The sequence below is a fragment of the Myodes glareolus genome, chromosome 7 (assembly GCF_982192425.1).
Source record: "Myodes glareolus chromosome 7, mMyoGla1.1, whole genome shotgun sequence".
NCBI classification, from domain to species: domain Eukaryota; kingdom Metazoa; phylum Chordata; class Mammalia; order Rodentia; family Cricetidae; genus Myodes; species Myodes glareolus.
The window spans coordinates 25,486,555-25,507,201 of NC_142032.1; the positions used below are offsets into that span (position 1 = coordinate 25,486,555).

Genomic DNA, 20,647 nt, shown 5'->3' on the forward strand with positions numbered 1-20,647 from the left:
TTCCTGCCCTGTTTGAATTTCTGCCCTGACTACCTGTAGTGATGAACTGTGACGTGGAAGTGTAATAAATCCTTTCCTTTCCCTTCCAAGTTGCTTTTGGTCATGGTGGTTTTCCGAGACAGGGTTTCTCTGTGTAACAAGTCATGCATGGTGTTTTACTGCAGTAATAAAAATGCTAACTGAAACAGTAGGTGAGATTTGGTTCTGGAAATGCTTAGTTCGATGTGCTCATGGGACAAATGTCCAGTGAGTAATAGGTTCTGTGGATCCTAAACTCAGGAAACTGGTTCAAGCTGGAGACAGTCATTTTGGAGTACTGGCCATAAAGCCAGGCATGAATATTAACGAAGCTAACTAGAGAACACTGATATTTTGTTACACAGTGGGAAATGTTTAAAAACCTACAGTCCTTCCTCACTTTCTCAAGATCTTTGCTCTCCCCGTGCTCCCTCAATCTCGACACTCCTCTACCAGGTCATTCTCCAGAGCCCATCAGCACACTCCTTTCTTCCTCTCATGGAAAGTCTTCTTCCTGAATGCACAGTCTCAGCTCTGCTCCTGCATAACCCAATCAGTAAGGTTTATCTCCCTTTCTTTTCTCAAATTCAGCCAGCTTCTGCTTCTTTCTCACAGTTGCTTTGAACAGGGTCACTTCCAATAGCCATATTCCTAAATCCAAAGGTTTTTGTCTGTATTTGACTAGATGCACCAGCAATACTCAACAGCTCACTATTCTTTCCAGCAAAATTGAATATGGTGGTATCTGTAGCTATTACTAAGATGCTGACAAAGACTCCAACTTACTGGCTAACAGTGAAGGAGTAAGATAATAGGAAGTAAAGCAGCAAGGAAGGAGAGATAAAGACAGACACAAGGTGAAGACTTGATGAGAGTACCATTTTTTTTTTTAATACCATGGGAAATGGGAGTTTTTTACAAGGTTTTGAGCTGGTAAATTACCGATATGTCTTATACTAATCTGGCTACTGTGTTAGGGGTTAAATAGGGTAAAGTAGATGACAGGCTATCATGGCTTGTATCCTAACTTGAGCGTACTGCTCAAAATGATGAGTGGCACATTTTGAATACTCTGGGGTAGAGAGAGACAGCATAGCTTCCTAATGGGTCAGATATGGGGTGCAAAGGGTAAGGTGGTGAGAAAGAGCAAGAGTAGGGCTGAGTGAGGAGTCAGGCAGGACCCTGAGGTCTGGCCTGTGAGGTTTGGGAAAGGAAGAGGTGTGATACTGATGACAAGCTGATCTTGGGGGCTGGAGAGAGGAAGGCTCAGCAACTAAGAGTATTGACTGCTTTTCCAGAGGGCCTGGGTTCCCAGCACCCACACGGTGGCTTAAACCATCTATAACTCCAGTTCCAGGGAATCTGACATCCTGGGCAGGTACCAGGTGCACATGTGTGCACATGTACTGCACACACACACTTAGGCAAAACACCCATATAAAGAAAGATAAAATAATAATAAAGAGTTGTCCTTCTGGACAAATCATTATCTCCCAGGGGCTCGTTTCCTCTTCCCAATATCTAAATGCTGGGATTCTGTAAGACTCAAGTTTTTTGTCCCCATTTGGATGATTATATCTATTCCTATGGTCATAAACATCACCTAGATATCCAAGCCTTCAAGTTGGAATCTCCAGTCTGCACTTGTCACCTAAGTTCTAGAATGTTTCATCTTGGTCCTTTCAAAAGCATTTCTCTCTAGCTCAACATGGTCTCAGCTTTTCTATACTTCCACTGACACTGCCTTATTTCAGCCACCCGAACTTCCGGCCTTCAACAGTCTTTTTCAGAAGTGGCCCTTTCGTTTCTATTTTCAACAGCCTTTATGGTTGCACACAGCAGAATAGAGCTGTTCTTTTATAGCTTTTCTTCTTTGTCTATTTTCTAATACTATGATATAACAATCCAGCAGATATGAACAAACTGTTAGACTACATACTGTGAAGGACACTTAGTATGTGGGTTAGGTTTTTGTCAACTTGACACAAGCTAGAGTCACTAGGACATCAACTGGGAAAATGCTTCCATCAGACCGGCCTGTAGAGTCTATAGGGCACTTTCTTGATTAATGATTGATTGGATAGGGCCACCCCTGGGCAGGTGATCCTGGACTGTATAAGAAAGCTAGCTGGGGGCTGGAGAGATGGCTCAGCAGTTAAGAGCATTGTTTGCTCTTCCAAAGGTCCTGAGTTCAATTCCCAGCAACCACATGGTGGCTCGCAACCATCTGTAATGTCTGGTGCCCTTTTCTGGCCTGCAGGCATACACACAGATATAATACTGTATATGTAATAAATAAATAAATATTTAAAAAAAAGCTAGCTGAAGGAGCTGTGTAGAGCAAGCGAGTATACCATTCCTCCACAGCTTCTGTTTTAGTTCCTGCCCTCAAGTCCCTTCTTGAGCAACTGTGATGTTGAAGTATAAGCCAAGTAAATCCCTTCCTCCCAAAGTTGCTTTTGGTTGTGGTGTTTTACCACAATAGTAGGAAGCAAACTAGAATACTGGGAAATGATCAACAAAGATAGTCATGACTCTTTCACTTCATAGAATTAAGAGTCCAGGATCTCTGTTCTGTGTTACATGTCGGTGGTCTCTTTCCTCAGGAGGCTAAGACAGAAAGATTACAAATATAAAAGTAGCCTGTGCTCAGCGAGTCTGCAAACCACAACCCCACAGCACAAACACTAGCATCCACAGAAACAAACCAAACCAACAAAACTTAACTCCACTGTATAATGTTACTATTTAAAATAGTTCACCTGCTTTCCATAGGCACTCAGACTAACACTCAAATGCGCCACAGTGCAGGCAGAGACTGCTCTTTTTTCCCCTGGCTGCTCAGACCCGAATAATCACACAGAAACTATATTAATTACAACACTGCTTGGTCAACAGCTCAGGCATATTTCTAGCTAGCTCTCACATCTTGAATTAACCCATTTTTTTTTTTTTTTTAATCAATCTGTGTATTGCCATGAGGCTGTGGTCTACCGGTAAGGTTCCTAAGATTCCAGTGTATCCTTCCCCTTTGGCAGCTACATGGCATCTCTCTGACTCTGCTTTCTCTCTCTGTGTCTGTTCAGATTTCCCATCTGGCTTTGCTCTGCTAAGCCATTGGCTTTCATGTTAACCAATGGTAATAAAACATATTCACAGCATACAGAGGGAAATCCCACATCACCACAGTGAATTACCAAGAATCCAGGATGAACTGGCCTCTGGCACTGTTTCACGCCCTCCTCCCTCTCCTAATTGTGATTCAGCTTCTTTTGAGTTTGTCAAGTATGCTGGGATTTAGTAAATGCTGTCTTTCAACTCAGAAAGCTCTTCCTTTCAATGTACAACCCAGTTTTGTCATCTATTTAAAAGTCACCACCCAAACAAGGCGACCTCTGACCAGTCTCTACTCTGTCCAACTGTTATCACCTAACACAGGCTGGCTGAAAGTTCCCTAAGAGCAGGGATTGTGTCTTTGTTGTTCACTGATCTAGTCTGTATCATCTGTCTTTTCTGTATATGGTGGCTCAGTATCTGGCTAGTTTCAAATTCAAGATCCTCCTACCTCAGCTTCCTAGGGCTGAGATTATGAGCATGTACAACCAATCCCAGCTCCTGAGTGCTAATTCCGTAAGATTCGAGAGTTGTGAATGTCTTAGTCATCTTTATTTTCCTGGAGTTCTTCGGAGGTTGAGGTGTTTAGTAGTTTGTTGATGTTTGCTTAATACACCAGGGTATGAGAAAAAAGCTAAGAATGGAAACTAAGAATGGTACTGAGAAGCAAAGAAGGAAAATTTTAAGGAGACTGTAAATTTACTGATTTCATGTCTGACTCTGTTATCACTACCTCAGTTATATTGTCTTCTACTATTGCCCCTCTCCCATCCATTCAGTCTCCATCTGGAGGAAAGGCTTTTAGGAACGGCTTCCTAAACTGGAGAGTAAAAGAAAAGAATGAGAATGAGCAGAAATTAGTTAAGTATCCCTCTTAACTGTAGGCATGTAATATACCCACCTTTAGAAGAAGGATTCCTACTTCTTCACTGGTAACAATCATTAATAAAAATGGTGACATAAATAAAGGCCAACTTTCACTAAAAGAAGAACTTGGTGAGTATAGCAAAAACTAAAGTGTTTAGTCGTTACTGTTACAAGAAATAGTGTCTAGTGGGATGATTCCTGTTCCAATGTGCTGGACCTAGCTGAAGGTCAAGTTGTAACTACCTGGCAAAATACCATGAAAAGAAGGTTGCTTGAAGCCAAAATGAAAGGGACACTGACTACAGAAGTGGAATTTGATAAGAGCCTGAAATTTTGAACAACTGAAGCTACATCTGAACACTAAAGCAGTGGCTCTCAACCTTCCTAATGCTGCGACCCTTTAATATAGTTCCCCGTGCTGTGGTGACCCCAACCATAAAATTATTTTCATTGCTACATCTTAACTGTAATTTTGCTACTGTTATGAACTGTAAATATCGGCTATGTAACCCTGTAAAAGTATTGTCTGACCCCCAAACACAACCCACAGGTTGAGAACCACTGCACTAGAGGCTAGTATTTAGAGAGTCTCAGGTGTTTTCAATAAACCTTCCACTGTTGGGAAAACACATTCATCTAAGATGCATCACAGTGAGGCATGGTACCTCATACCTCTAACCCTAGCATTTCAGAGACAAAGGGATCAAGAGATGAATAAAAATCAACCAGATGACACGTAATGCAGCCGCAAAAAACAAACAAAACCCAAAAATAAACAATAAGAAGATGTTTTCCAAATTCTCAGGGAATAATCTCTGATGAAATCCTCATTCTTAGATTCTCAAGAATGGTACAAAGCACTCTGACAAAGTAACAATTTCTTGGGGGAAGGGGAATGCTTTACAGCTCCATTTCAATCTGTTCTCACTGGCAAGGTAGAACATGAGCAGACATACCCTAAGAGTCAATGCTAACTTCCATCTTAAATTTCTTTACAATAGTAATAAAAGGAAGAGGGCTTTGTCCACTTTGACTTGGAGCAGGTATACTACCCAGCCAGACTAGAAGAAATGTAGAAAAGAACGTCGTGGACCGTGAGATGATAAAACCCTGACATTCTGAATGAGAGAGCACCCAGAAGAGTACGCCAAAGAAGTTACTGAAGCCAGCTCTCTAATTGTTATTTTATGTGCATTGGTGTTTTACCTGCATGTGTATCTGTGTGAGGATGTCAGGTCCCCTGGAACTGGAGTTACAGACAGTTATGAGCAGCCCTGTGGCTACTGGGAATTGAACCAGGTCCTCTGGAAGAACAGTTAGTGTTCTTAACTGCTGAGCTATCTCTCCAGCCTGGTTTTTGAGATTTTTAGTAGGATTGTTCTAGTAAACAATAAAAATGACAGAAATCATCATATTGTTTGTAGATGACCTGTCAAATCGCAGAAATCCTGTATGCCTCTGAAAGATGCCAAGCAGCCCCATGTTCTGACACTTCCAACTAGATCCATAGTTGAATAGAAAAGCTATTCAGCTTCTTGAAACCTTTCTCCTACTTTATGCCAGCCACATCCATTCACTCTTCAAGAGTTGCACATATGTGAACATGAACCATCCAGTCTTCTTTCGTCTTTAGAAATCCAGTTATCTACTGCCTGTATAATGAATTCTAGATGTTCTTATTCCACTTTCTTCCTATGGAAGAAACTTCTTCTAAGTAGTTCACATAGTGGATGATTCTAATTGAATCTAACCAGCTCAAAATGGGTATCAATAACATACTACAAATCAAAACAGTGCTACATCTCTTGGCTACAACTATATAATGCACATTCATTTTCAACTTTTCATTCTTTACAGCATAGCACATGTATTGCCTTTCTATCCACTGTCTATATACCTGGATTTGATTTCTTTTTAAAATTAATTTATTTTTATTTTATTTGCTTGGTATTTTGCCTGCATGTATGTATGTCTGTGTGAGGGTGTCAGATCTTGGAGTTATAGACAGTTGTTAGCTGCCATGTGAGTGCTGGGGATTGAATCAGGGACCTCTGGAAGAGAAATCAGTGCTCTTAATTGCTTAAATGTTATCTTTCCAGCCCATACTTGGATTTCTTAAACCACAGTCTCTGTACATTTTCCTGTATTGACTGATACTTTTTTGCATACTCCAAAAGTATTTCAGGGGGGGGGGCTGTGATGGCTCAGTGGTTAAAAGCACTTACTGTTCTTCCAGAGAACTGGGGTTCAATTCCCAGCATCCACAGGGCAGCTAACAATTACCTTTAACTCCAAGATTGGACACCCTCACACAGACACGCATGCAGAAAAAACGCCAATGCATGCACACAAAAAAACCCATACTGTCTGCATGCACAAAATGCTCAGACCATAAAAAAAAAAAAAAAGACAAGGAGCTGGAGAGATGGCTCAGTGGGTAAGAGCACTGATTCCTCTTCCAGAGGTCCAGAGTTCAATTCCCACCACACACATGGCAGCTCAGAACCATCTGTAATTCCAGTTCCAGGGGAATCTGATACCATCTTATGGCTTCCAAAGGTACTGCATGCACATGGTGCACACACTCGCAGGCCAAACAACCACATACATAAAATGTTGATTAGACAGAATTTTACTGCCAAAAATTTTATACTTAGTAAAATTAGAGCCCAAACCCACTTGTTTGTACACATTCTGTGATGTCACCCAAATTTTTAAAAAGAAAAACTCATTTCATATCCTGTATCTGTATAACTGGGGGCAGAGAAAGACTAGAAGGAAAAGGAAATCATTTTCTGTGTATTTTTTCTTAGGAATGACTTCTTAAAAATTGTATTACCTAGAAGTATGCTACGTAGTTCAATAAAAAGCAGCTAACAGAAGAAAAAATATCTGTTTATGTAATTATCTCAATCACAAAAAGAACTTAATTCCCATAAGGGGCTGACATCTGATTAATTGAACTAAGAGGGTTTTTTTGTTGTTGTTTATTTTGAGGGGTGTGCATGCGTGGAAAGACAAAACCATTTTTCATTTTCTCTAGCATTCACACCTCTCATTCTTATTGACAAAGCACACCTTTCCTGCTCAATTAAACCTTTAAACTTTAATTGACTATTTTAAATCTTTTAAAATGTGTTTGCATCTCCAACCCTATAAAATACAAACACAAATAACTGCGTGGTCAGGCAATTACCAAGTATCACCAGAGACCACAGACCGAGCACCCAACAGTACGCCTACATAAACACAAATGCTAACTCACTACCCACAGAGAAAATGTGGGTGGGTATACTTACTTAAAAATAAATAGGGCTGAGAATGTAGCTCAGCAATAGCAAATGCATTTAGTAGGGTCAAGGTACTTACTGGGTGCCATACCCAGAATAGGAAAACAGAATTAGTAAGTGCTCCACTAATCTAATAATTTGGATTTTAAAATTTACAAGCCAGTCAGGTAGGGGTGTGTGTGTGTGTGGCGGCAGAACAGTGCACACCTTTAATCCCAGCAATAGGGAGGTAGAGGCAGGTGACTCTGTAGTTTGAGGCCAACCTGGTCTACAAAGTGAGTTCCAGGACAGTCAGGGCTATTATATGAAGAAATCCTGCCTTGAAAACCCAATAAACAAGCAAACCCCAAAATTACAAAGCCATCTTTTAAAAACCTCCTTATTTTCTAGGGTTGAAACATAGGACTTTCAAAAGTATGATTGAGTATCAATTCTTTAGCAATTATTTTTATAATAATTGTGTGTGTGAGTGTGTATAGGTGCCAGGTTAGGTATCTTTATCTATGGTTCTCTATTTTTTTAAGCAGGGTCTTGCATTAACCCTGGGGCTCATTGATGAAGGGTTGGCTAATAAGCCCCAAGGATCTATAGCTATGTATCAATACAACTGTTCTTTTTTTTTTTTTTAAATGTGGTGGGGATCTCATGTTTTCAAGGTAAGCATTTTATCCACTGAGCCATCTCCCTAGCCTTCTTAGTAATTATTTTATGATTTGCCTTTTATATCCTAATTTCTTAATTTTACAACCCAAAACTGTCTCTAAGTAAATTTTGAGTGGTGAGTTGACCCCTATGCTATTTAAATTTCCATTTCAATCTGGACAAACAATATAAAATACATATAAAATAAGCTCTGTAATATTGGGACAGGGGCTAGGTATACTCTACCCCACTCAGTTGTAGAACATTTGTCTAGCATGTGCAAGGCCTTAGATTCCATCCTTGGGGTGGGAGAGGAGTATATTGGGGAAGAACTGAGGGTGGGATGGAGTAGGCGCAACAAGGTCACACCATAAACCCACATCTCTAAATACTATTTTCAGACATGAACTCACTAATACACCAGATTCTTGAAAGGTGGCAACTAAGATCGTCCTTGGCTATTTTTATCAAGTGAACATAATCGAAGTAACATTACCCCTCTGGATTATGTAGCAGTTGGTTGTGACCGTTTGCCAAATAGGTTGGCTAAATGGTCAAGCAGGACAATTCAAATTAGCCGAAGAAAGGCAACACTGCTAACAGAGATTTGGCCCCAGTGATCTTCTTTTCTTCCCAGAGTCCACAGACGTTTTCAGCTCACCTACCTGAGGTTTTCCCAAGCTTTTCCCTCTTAGAGAGGCTCTCAATTAAGGAAGCATGATTCATGACAGCAAGTACATTTTAAATAGGGACAGGTCAAAGCAACCAGACCTACAATCAGTCTAACTGTAAAAGCAATGCCTGAGAGCAAGAAAATCTTTCTCACGCTCTTCTGTTCATCACCCCTGCCCCCAAAGGAGCAAGAGTAACTTAAAATGTTTCTTTTTAAAAAGAACTGCTAAACAATCTTGACATACACTATAGCAAATGTTACCAAGCCATGATGACCTTTTTCGATTACCCGAGGCTCACGAGGTTAAAAAGTTACAATCTGTCCTTTATAGGAGAAGCATAAAAGGTTCAGTCAATAAGCTGGCCCCATTCCTGGCTATTTTAAATACCTCAACAAACTTTAGCACTCTGGTATCATAAAGAGAACCTAGCGGTTAAAACTAATTTCAAACTACTTAAAATAAATTCCAGGATGACTCAAAACGAGTCTCAAAATCCTAAATCCAAGCTCCAGTGCATGTTCCATCTTGTCTCTCGCTCACTTTCCACCCCAACTTGTGCGTGTGTGTGGCAGAGGCCACCCACACTCAGCCTAAGTAGATCTCAGGTCTCCCAAAGCTGCCTGTTTCCGGTTTTAGTCTCTCCAGAAACCTAAACCAATTAACTCTAATGAGTCAATAGCCAATAAAACAACTTCTAAATTACATTTTCACAGTTTACGAAGGCCGCTAGAATTTCAGGGATTGGGAAGAGTTACCGTGGAACTTGCAAAGAGTGAATTGTCGAGATAATTACTTTTTCAAACCGCAAGGTCTACTAAGCCTCTCTGTGTGCAAGAGGCCCTTTAGGGTAGCAAGACCGGAAGTCGGTGCAGGTATTGTTGATACAGTAAAACAAAACAAAGCACCTCCCCCCATCAACCCACGCAAACAAACAAACAAAAACCCTACCACCAAAACAACTTCCCGAGAGCACGCTCACCCCACCCCCTCATCACGAGCCCCGAAAGAAGAGAAGGAGACGGCCCTGGTGAGAGAGTCCCGGGGAAAGGTCGGCGCCTGGGCAGGGCGGTGTGGCTCGCGGCCTGCAAGCCCGAGCCTGCAGGTGGGGCGTGCGGGAGGCGATGCGGGGCTGGCGTTTACCTGCGGCGAAGTGGAGCGGGGTGGACTTCCTGCCCGCCGTGTCGCGGCTGTTCACCTTCTCGGGCGTCACCAGCCTCTTCACCCGCTCCACGTCCCCGTTGCGGCAAGCCTCGAACAGCTCGCGGGCGGACGGCTCGACTACCTCGGCCACGGCGCTCGCGCAGGCCGCGCCCCCGCCGGCGCAGCGGCGACCAGACATGATCCTGGCCGCCGCCGCCAGCAGCAGCGCCAGCAAAGGCAGCAGGAGCCCCGGCCCCGCGAGCAGGAGGGCGAGGCCCCCCGCAGGAGACGCGCTCAGGGCCCGGGTCGCTCGGTTCCCCGCTGTCACCAGAGCCGCCGCAGGCCCATGGCCGCGTCGCCGCGCGCCCCCGCCACGACTCCGTGACCCCCGGCTGCCCCACCGCGGCGGACGCAGCGCGAACCCGCCCGCCGAGCCCTGGAGCGACGCGGCGGCGGAAGCAGCCGAGACCACTCCTGCCAGCTCGGTCGGGTCCTGGGAGCGCGCGTGACGTCAGCCCGCGCGTGCGCACTGGCTGCGCTCCGGCCGGGCCGGTCTGGGCGAGCGGGGCCGCGCGGAGGGGTTTGTGGGAAATGTGCAGCCAGAGCCTTTGGTTGCGGGGAGAGAAGGGGCTCCGGCCCACCGCCATCTTTAGGGAGCCTCTGCTGGGAACGGGAAGGCTGCCTTGTCTTTTCTTTAAAGCATAGACCTCTCAGAATGAGTTTCATTGCTCATGTACTGAAAATGAACCTTTGCAAGTTTTGTTCCGGGCATGCATTTTCTCTTGGAAGTTTTAGGGTGGTTCTGTATTTTTGCTTTCATACAGTCCCCTGGGAGATTCCTGTTTCCCCCCGTCCCTCGTCCGTTTTCTTTGCGGTGTCTCTTCACTAAACCCTCGGCATCCGCTTTTGTTTTTCATATAAACCTTTTTTCAGAAATGGACCCGTTGCTCTTATTAAGAAGTTTGGATGAACGCCCCTAAATCAAGAAAGCGATGAAAGTTAATCTCAACTCAATCTCAACTCTAAAGCAACAATTGGGGGTGGGGGTGACTCTGATTAGCTACACTTCCCATCGTAAATTATTAGCTCAGTGCTAACTGGAGAATCTATATATAAATCAGTATTGTTACCGGATGTGGCCGAGGGGCCGGTACACTGAGAGTGCATATCAAGAAAGTTTTCAAAAGTTTTTTTTTTTCTCCCTGTAATCAAAAAATACAAGTCACAGTTCATTTTTGTGTTTAAGGTAGTAGTGACATCTTTGTGTAAGATCTTGTTTCAGGAACCCGAAAGAAAGGTATATATAGATTTTGCTCTCATGATAGTGCTGGCCTTTGTCACGCTGACAAGCATTTCCCCCAGTGAATTGACTTAACCTGTTTTTCAGGAAATCCAGTTTTTGTTTGGAAGTGATGACTCACTGCTGTGGGAGAAAAGCAGGGTACACTTTTTTGAACATTTTAGTAAATGAGAGCATTATTATATATATATTTATTCTATAATCATTTTTTAGGCTATTTAGTGTAAATTTAAATTAATGCATATTAATAAGTATTCACGAACACACCAAGGATTAGAACACTACTCATATGATTGTGTCTCATTTTTCTTTACTTACCAATATAATTTTTGCTTATGTATTTCCTTCTAATATGTGTATCTTAAGCAACATCAGACTGAGACGGCAAACACTACCTACTGATCAATCTGTCTCCCACCCCTAACATTTAAGAAAAGAGCATGATTTCTGGAGAACACAGTTGAAAACCACATTAGGAGGGTTGCTCTAAAGCAAACAAACAGAAAATAGCAAATGCTGGTGAGCTAGGACAAATTAGAATCGTTTTTCACTCTTGATGGCGTCACAAATAAATAGTATACTCATTATAGAAAACAATTTGGCAGCTCCTCACAAAACTTAACTTATGGGTCTGGAGAGATGACTCAGTGGTTATGAGCTCTGTTGGCTCTTCCTAGGACTTGAGTTCGATTCCCGGTACCATATGGTGCACAATCATAGCTCCAGTCTCAGGATCTGTTGCCCTCTTCTGGCCTCCCCAGACAGCAGGCACACATGTGGTGTAGACAGAATACCAAAACATAAAATTAATTGATTAAGCCATTTTAGAAGTTAGTGTGGTGGTTTCTCAGAAAACCAGGAATCAACCACAAAACTCAGCTACTCTTGAGCATTTACCCAAAGGATGCTCAATCACACCACAAGGACACTTGCTCAACTATGTTCGTAACAGCTTTACTTGTAATATCCAGAACGTGGAAACAACTTAGATGTCACTCAACCAAAAAATGGATAAAGAAAATGTACATTTATGCAATGAAGTATTACTCAGCTGTTAAAAACAAGGACACCAGGAAATTTTAAGGCAAATGGATGGAACTAGAAAAAAAAAATCATCCTGAGTGAGGTAATCCAGACTAAGAAAGATAAATATGGTATGAACTCACTCATAAGTGGGTATTAGCTGTAAAATAAAGGATAACTATCCTAAAATCTACAGACACAGAGAGACTGGGTAACAAGGAAGGTTCATAGGGATACACCAGATCCTCCTGGAAGGGGAAATAAAAGAGATTTTGTGAGTGAGTTGAAGGTGGCTGGGGATGGAACTATGAGCCATCATGTTGGGGATGGAACTATGAGCCATCATGTTGGGGAAGGAGACACAGAGGGAGAGAGTACTGAAAGAGGGGGCATTTGGGAGTCAGGTGAAAACCTGGCACAAGGGAATCTCCCAGGAATCGACTCTAATTAAGACTCCTAACAATAGCGGATATGAAGCCTAAACTGGCCTTCTCCTGTGACCAAACTGGTGCCTAGTCCAAATGTCATCAGAGAGTCTTCGTCTAGAAACAGATGCAGAACCACAGCCAAACATTAGGTGGCGTTTAGGGAATCCCACGGAAGAAGGGGGAGAAAGGATTGTAGGAGCCAAAGGGGTCAAGGACACCACAAGAAATCTCACAGAATCAACTAACCTGGGCTCACAGAGGCTATAGAGACTGAACCGACAGCTAGGGAGCATGCATGGGACTGAGCATGCATGCCACTGCCTATGTGTGACAGCTGTGTAGCTTGATCCTCTTGTGGGGCTCCTAACAATGAGAGCAGGGGTTGTCTCTGACTCTTTTGCTGACTTTTGCCTACTCCTCATATTGCCCAGCCTTAATGCATGGGGAAGTGCTTACCTTTATGCTACTTGATAAAGCATGTTTTGTTTTGTCTCATGGGAGACCCATCTTTTCTAAACAGAAATGGAGGAGGAGTGGATTGGTGAATGGGAATAGAGGGGTACTGAAAGGGACTGGAGGAGAGGAGAAAAGGGAAACTGCAGTTGGGATGCAAAACGAACAAACAAATTTATTTAAAGAATTTAGCATAAAGCTACGATCCGATCTACTTCTGGGTATAGTCAAACAATTTGAACGTAGGATCTCAAATATTTCCACAATCATTCATTATATGATTGCTCATAACAACAAAGCGATACAAGCAATCCAATTGTTCCATGAGTGGATGAGTATGAAATGTGATAAACACATATCATGGTCTAACTCTCAACCTCCAGAAAAAATGAATCCTATCACGTATCCCAACATAGGTAATTACTGAGAATATAATGGTAAGTAAGGTAAGCCAGCTAGCAAAGACACAAAGTAGTTTTACTTGTATGCATTCAGAGAACAGCGTTAGCACATTACCACAGTTTATTTTTTTTATTTTTTATTATTTTTAGTTAGAACAAGATGTTCATTGGTTTGGTTTGATTTATTCAAATCCTTTTTTCCTTGGCTTATAGATGGCTACCTCCTCACTGTAACCTCAAGTGATCTTTCCTCTACATGCACATGTAGGCAGAGTTTTTCTGTATCCCAGCAGTCACCCCCAAATAACCACACAGAGAAATGTTATTAATGCTTGGCTGATAGCTTTTACAACTTAAATTAATACATTGTTATTCATCTATGTTCTGCTCTGAGGCTCCTTTACCTCATCTATGAACTTCCCATGATACTTCTTCTGCATCTGGCTGGAGACTCCTCAGACACTGCTCTTCTTCCCAGCACTCTCTCTGCCCCCAAAATCCTGCCTAGTTATTGGCCAATCAGCTTTTTAAAAAAATATTTATTTATTTATTATGTATACAATATTCTGTCTGTGTATATGTCTGCAGGTCAGAAGAGGGCACCAGACCTCATTACAGATGGTTGTGAGCCACCATGTGGTTGCTGGGAATTGAACTCAGGACCTTTGGAAGAGCAGGCAATGCTCTTAACCACTGAGCCATCTCTCCAGCCCCCGCCAATCAGCTTTTTATTAACAATGGGAGTAACACATCTTCACAAGGTACAGAAGAATTATTCCACAGTGTTTCCCCCTTTATGTCTAATTAAAAAGGAAGATTTCTAACTTTAACATAGTAAAACTATATACAACAAAAATAGGTTTTATAGGTTTTCTGTTCCTGGATAGTAGGTTTCTCCCCAGATACAGTAAGCCAGATCAAGCTGAGTTGAAAAGGTAAAAGAACAGATTTGTTTTGAGCAAAGTGATTCCCAAGTGAATTCTCCAGTCCTAGGACTGAGATAGGAGAAGAGACAGGAAAAGTCACATGCTCAAACTAAAGCAGGGATATACCCTGTAGGTGAGGGGTAATGATGTGTCCTCCATAAGCTGGGTTTGTGCCTGAGTACAGTACACTTTAGGTGGGATCTTGGCCTCTGCAGCCCCCAAGAATGTTTAACTGGGCTTTTGGTGCCTTTTATTTGTTGGAGATTTTCTGAGAAGGCTGGGTTTGGAGAGAAAGAAATGGGGTCTTCTGGATCAAGCTGGAGTGAGCTGGAACAGTTATCATGTAAGAATTACAGTAAACAACATCTAGTCCATTCATATTTGGCAAATTTAGGAAAAATATTCTATTATTTATCTTATCTTTGTGAGTCTGAAGTTTTATATCTAATTTACCTTTTATGATAACTAAAGAAAACTTTAAGTCTAATTATTTAGTCTTTAACTCCATCAAAGACCCCAGAAGGTTATAGTGTTACCTAGTGACTGGACTATCTGGCTGTCTGGACAATCACCCAAAGTTCTGTAATGTTGGGGCATCCAACTTTGGCCCACAGGCCTAGCATATCTGACAGATGTTTCTGACAAGCAAGGAATTTTGAAGGATTCCCTACTTTGTCTTGGCAAAGTTTGGCTGATACACAATCCTAATTAGTCTTAATAATAGAAACCCAGAGTTTTGGGCAGTTGCTTGTTTTGCATCATGCTGGTCCAGTTTGAGGCAAGGACAGTTTTTTGCTCAAGTGACAAGCTTTTGCCTTAAAGAAAGCAAGTTCCATGTGGAGGTTCTTCAGTGCCCATCGTCTTCTATTGAAGTGTATTGGTGCTGTCAGGAGCAGACTTGTCTCACTGTCATGAACAGTATTAGATTATTAAGCATATTAAAAGCCATATTCTGTAGGTCTTTAAAGTGTTTGAAGACCATCTTTCTATCTAAATATATCTGTTTAACCGTGAAAACATACCTAATATGACAGGTTTGATTATTAGAGGAGACTACTAACCTATATTTTTAATTATACATTTTAAATGAGCTGTATAAACACAATACCCCCAATAAGAGTAGAAACATACATACAGTACAACAAAATTAACTTAAAATATGTTTCAGTAAACCAAAACCTATACCAATATAAAATATTTTGAGATTAATAGTTGCTTTTTGGGTTAAAGCAGATTCAATAATTGATCCTTTTATCTCATAATTTCTATATCATATCCCCCTTTTTTCCTTTAGAAAGAGATCTTTGCATTTAACCCTTTTGTTTAGCTTTTTTTCTGACTATGACCAATAACAGCTTTAACCAACTCCCCTGAACAATGACAATCATTCATAACCCATCAAATAACCAAAATTCACCCATACCCATCTCCTGGGTACGTGGGTATCATTCTCTAGACTACTTTCTGTTGTTTGTGGGCATTAGCATCTTTGGGAAAACCTTGAGAAAATCAGGATAATTGTTAGGTCCTGGCTGGAGTAGTTTGTGAGGCTGGACCGTATCAGCCAGCAGTCTTGAAGCTGTTTTAGATGCAGAATTTTGAGAAGACTGTAACAGGCATTTTGAGATGCTGGATCACCTGAGCCATCTATTTTCACTGGTGTCTGGTCTCCTTGTTCTAAAAATACATAAACTTTTAAAGGTAGCATACATATCTGCATTAGTGCAAGTACAGACAATAGTCATCCAAAGATTTTTTTTTCTAGATAGGATTTCTCTGTAGCTTTGGAGCCTGTTCTGGAATTAGCTCTTTTAGACCAGTCTGGCTTCAAACTCACAGATAAAGATGATTTTTTGTTTTATGTTTGAGCAAATAAAATATACATTCCATGTCTTGTAGTTCTTCTAGGTTTATTTCTTCATGTTCATAGTCAGGATTTTAAGGGTGTCTTCCCTGATCAAAACTGATCTGTATCAATCTGGGGCAAATCCACAGCCCCTCAGTCCTTGTAGAAATAAAAGCATAACCTTTTTACCAAAATAACATATCTTTTTGCCTTCCATTTTGAAGTAAAGACATTTTTAAAATATATAGGTTGGTTTAATTTAGTAGTTTTTATAATCCATAATCTTAGCAGAATAACATGCAGAATCCAGATTCTGTATTCCCCATCTTTACGAAGCTTATAGTTTTCTTCCTCTATTCCTTTTTAAAGGACTTTATTGTTTTTAAACTATTTTGTAATCTATGACTGTCTCTACACTTTCTCTTTTCTCCCTCCAGCATATATATATATATATATATATATATATATATATATATATATATATATATATATATATATAAACAATGAGAGCAACACATCTTCACAGTGTGTTGTAGAAGCCCACTTGTTTATTCCTGGCTGCTCAGCCCCAAAATAATCATACAGAAACCATGTTATTTGCAATACTGTTTGGCCAATAGCTTAAGCATATTTCTGGCTAACATATCTTAAATTAACCCATCTCTATTAATCTGTTTATTGCCATGAGGCTGTGGCTTACCGGGTAAAGTTCCAGAGTCTATCTCCGGCTACATGGCTTCTCCTGACTCTGCCTCCTTTCTCCCACCATTTAGTTTTGTTTTTCCCACCTTGTTCTACTCTGTCCTATCAACAGGTAGTTTATTAACTAATAGTGTTCACAGCATACAGAGGGGGAATCCCACATTACCTCCCTTTTTCTGTTTAAATAAAAAGGAAGGTTTTGGAAGTCCTTCTGTATATGTGTTGCTTTTATTGGTTAATGAATAAAGTAACTAAGTGTCTTGGCCTGTGATAGGGTAGAGTAGTGCTAGGCAGGGGAAAACTAAACTGAATGCTGGGAGAAAGAAGGCAGAGTGAGAAGATGCCATGGAGCCGCCAGAGGAGAAAGATGCCAGCCGTTAGTTTGTACCTTGCTGGTAGGTGAGGAGCCTTGTGGTAAAATATAAAATAATAGAAATGGGTTAATTTAATATGTAAGTACTTGCTAGGGATATGCTATAGTGATTGGCTAAGCAGTGATCTAATTAATACAGTTTCTGTGTGGTTATTTTGGGGCTGAGCAGCCAGGAACAAACAAGTGGCCCCCTACAATAACAGTGAACAGAAGGATTATCCCACAACAGGCATACTCTGGTATTTCTTTAGCATGTTCTAGTTTCTTCATCATATAGAGATCCCAGCCAACTTGGATTGTAGCTCACCTTGTATGACTTACAGTTGTCCTGGCTGCTGATGTAACTGTTGTGTTATAATTTCCTCAGAAATAAAACACTCCATCTTGGAAGGAAGCTACACACACAGGATGTTCTAAGGGGAGTAAAACAGCCCATTCTTCAGGGGAGTTCCTTCAGCCCAGAAATTCACGACATGAACAACTGGTTATCTTCAGGAAGTCTATGAAACTGATGAAACTGATGAGTTAGGCTCTCCCATTTCCCCAAACATATGAAAACTGTAAGAAAAATGTGGTTGTTTGAATAAAAATGGCCCACATGGGCTCATATGTTTGAATAGTTAGTCATTGGGGGTGGCACTATTTTGATGTGGGAGGTCCTTCTGTATATATGTGTTGCTTTTATTGGTTAATGAATAAAGAAGCTGTTTTGGCCAGCAGCTTAGCAGAATAGAGCTAGGTGGGGAAAACTAAAGTGAATGCTGGGAGAAAGAAAGCAAAGTCAGTGAGACACCTTGTAGCCAGGAACAGATAAGCCAGAACCTTGCCAATAAGCCACAGCCACGTGGCAATACATAGATTAATAGAAATGAGTTAAATTAAGATGTAAGAGCTGACCAATAAGAAGCTAGAGCTAATAGTCCAAGCAGTGATTTAATTATTACAGTTTCTATGTGACTATTTCAAGTCTGGGCAGCTGGGAATGAACAAGCAGCCTCATGAACAATGAGGAGGTATGACCTTGTGGGAGTAGATATGAGGAAGATGGAGGAAGTGTGCCACTCGGGGTGAACTTTGAGCTTTCGAGATCCCACACCAGTCCCACTATCATTCTCTTCCTGCTGCCTGTGCATTTGAATGTAGAACTTTCCGCTACTTCTCCAGCACCATGTCTGCCTAGGTGCTACCCTACTCCCCACCATGATGAATGTGGACTAAACCTCTAAAACTATAAGCCAGCCCCATTTAGATGCTTCTTTCTGTAAACGTTGCTGTAGTCATGGTGTCTCTTCACAGCAAGAGAACCCTGACTAAGATCAATAAGTTGCCTAGGAGAGGCTCAGGCCTCTGTGGTTGTCTGAAAGATCCTTTCCAACATGTTGAGCTGCCGGCACATTTATTGTGAGTTTCAGATTTCCAGTTTTCACGGGGTGTCATCCATGCTGGGGTGTAATCATCTTTGAGTTGCTGCTATTCCTGTAAGTTATCTCTCACCCATACTCCTGTAAATAACCCTCCCTTGTTGGCTTGCCATGCTTGATTTTGGTAGCACCCTTCTTTTGGTCTGTGTGTTCACTTCTCACCAGGAAAGGTGTCACACCATAATAGCTCCATTTTTAGAGTGTTTGCCTAGCAGGCATGGAGTCCTGTGTTCAATGTCCAGCACTAAATAAATAGAGTGTGACAGTACCTGCCCAAAATTTCAGCACTCAGGAGATAGAGACAAGAAGTTCAGAAGTTCAAGATTTTCCAGAATGCAACATGAGGGCCGGCTTGTTGGGGTATCTGTCCCGCCCGGTACCCCACAGCTGGCATGCCCCAAAGAGAAATCAATCACACAGAGATCTCTATAAGTTATAAAGCTGATTGTCCCATTAGCTCAGGTTTCTTATTAGCTATTATGACTTATCTTAACCCATTATTCTGATCTATGTTAGCCGCGTGGCTCAGTACCTTTTCCAGCAGGGCAGCTTACATCTTTCCTCTCCAGTGGTCTGGGCAGAACTGGTGGAGGAAGCTTCCTGCTTCCTGGAATACTCCTGTTCTCTTTGCTCCACCTCTACTTCCTGTCTGGTTTACCCGCCTATACTTCCTGCCTGGCCAATCAGCATTTATTTAAAATATGATTGACAGAATATAGACAATTCTCCCACACCATTTCCCTCTCTCTTTTTTTTTAAACAAAGGAAAATACCCATAGTTCATTTGTTGGGAATGTGGGCGTAGTATTTCAGGCTACTTCCTGCTGGTTGGGGGCGCTGATAATCTTATGGGGACCCAAAGAAAATTTAGAGTTATAATCAAGTCCTGACTGGAGGATCCTGTGAGGCTTGATCATCTCAGGCAGCAGTCTTGAATCTGTTCTGGAGGTAGAATTTAGACATCCAGGCCATCTGTTCCTACCCGAGATTTCTCAGGTGGTCTTCCTTAGCCAAACTGGATTTTTCTTAACTCAGAATGAATCCACAGTCTTTCATTTCCTGTGGAAATAAAAGCAAAATCTCTTCTTCAAAGTAACATACCTTTTGACTTCAATTTTGAAGTCAAGGTATTTTCAAAATACCTATCTTGGGTTAGTTCAGCAGCATTTATAAACAAAAGTCTTTTAGCAGCTGTTTCTCCTTCCTCAGCATTCAAACAATTCAAAGAGAACATAATAGCATACAGTATCAAGATTCTCTGTGTATTTTCCATCTTTATATGGCTTTATTTTAACTTCTATTTCTTTTATTTTTACTTTTTGAGACAGGTTTTCTGTATATCTTTGTCCTGGAATAACTCTGTAGACCAGGCTGTCCTTGAACTCACAGAGATCCACTTGTCTCTGCCTCCCCAGTGCTGGGATTAAAGGCGTGTGCTGCCACACCCTTGAACTCACAGAGATCTGTCCCTGCCTCCCAGGCATTGGGATTAAAGGCGTGTACTACCACACCTTGAGGTCACAGAGGTCAATCTACCTCTGCCCCTTGAAGTCATAGAGGTCAATCTATCTCTGCCTCCCAGGCATTGGGATTAAATGTGTGTACTACCACACCCAACTACTCTCTTTCTTTTTACTTTAAGAACTTTAACTTTTAACCTGCATATATTTTTAACACACTGTAATCCATTAAGAGGTTTTCTTTGTCTTTGAATCCCTCTTTACTGTATGTCTCTTTCTTTTTCTGACCACCTGAGTCTAAAACCATGGCTTTGATGGCTAGATCCAGCCCATTCCTTAGCTTTCCAGACTCATGGCAGAGGTACCGCTGGAGCCATTTTTACTGCTACAATTTTATGGCATTTCAAGGTCCCTGCCAGCAAGCAAGCTGCAGCATTATGCTCACAGACCACACTCAGTTGGACTGCCTACCTGAAAGAGTCAGAGTTTGCCCTGGCAGGACAGCCCAGAAAGCTGGCATTTTAAAACAGCACAGCTTTTTTCCTGCTACAGCTGAAAACCAGAAAGCA

At 41.6% G+C, this 20,647-nt stretch overlaps 1 protein-coding gene and 1 long non-coding RNA gene across 3 annotated transcripts in view; one reads left to right on the top strand and one right to left on the bottom strand.

Annotated features, from left to right (window-relative positions):
* The window catches only part of Tnks2 (tankyrase 2), a 58,955-nt gene extending 48,773 nt beyond the window's left edge, over nt 1–10,182 (bottom strand). Inside the window, exon 1 of one of the 2 annotated variants that reach the window (XM_085693815.2) lies at nt 9,746–10,182. In XM_085693815.2, the coding sequence (XP_085549941.1) occupies nt 9,746–9,944 (199 nt within the window). In that variant the 5' untranslated portion in view covers nt 9,945–10,182. The remainder of the gene's footprint in view (nt 1–9,745) is intronic. The other variant, XM_048438916.3, reaches the window with a different exon arrangement.
* LOC148121327 (uncharacterized) overlaps nt 9,568–20,647 on the top strand; it is an 87,942-nt gene continuing 76,862 nt past the window's right edge. Inside the window, exon 1 of the long non-coding RNA XR_015738353.1 lies at nt 9,568–9,632. This is a non-coding gene — a long non-coding RNA (uncharacterized LOC148121327). The remainder of the gene's footprint in view (nt 9,633–20,647) is intronic.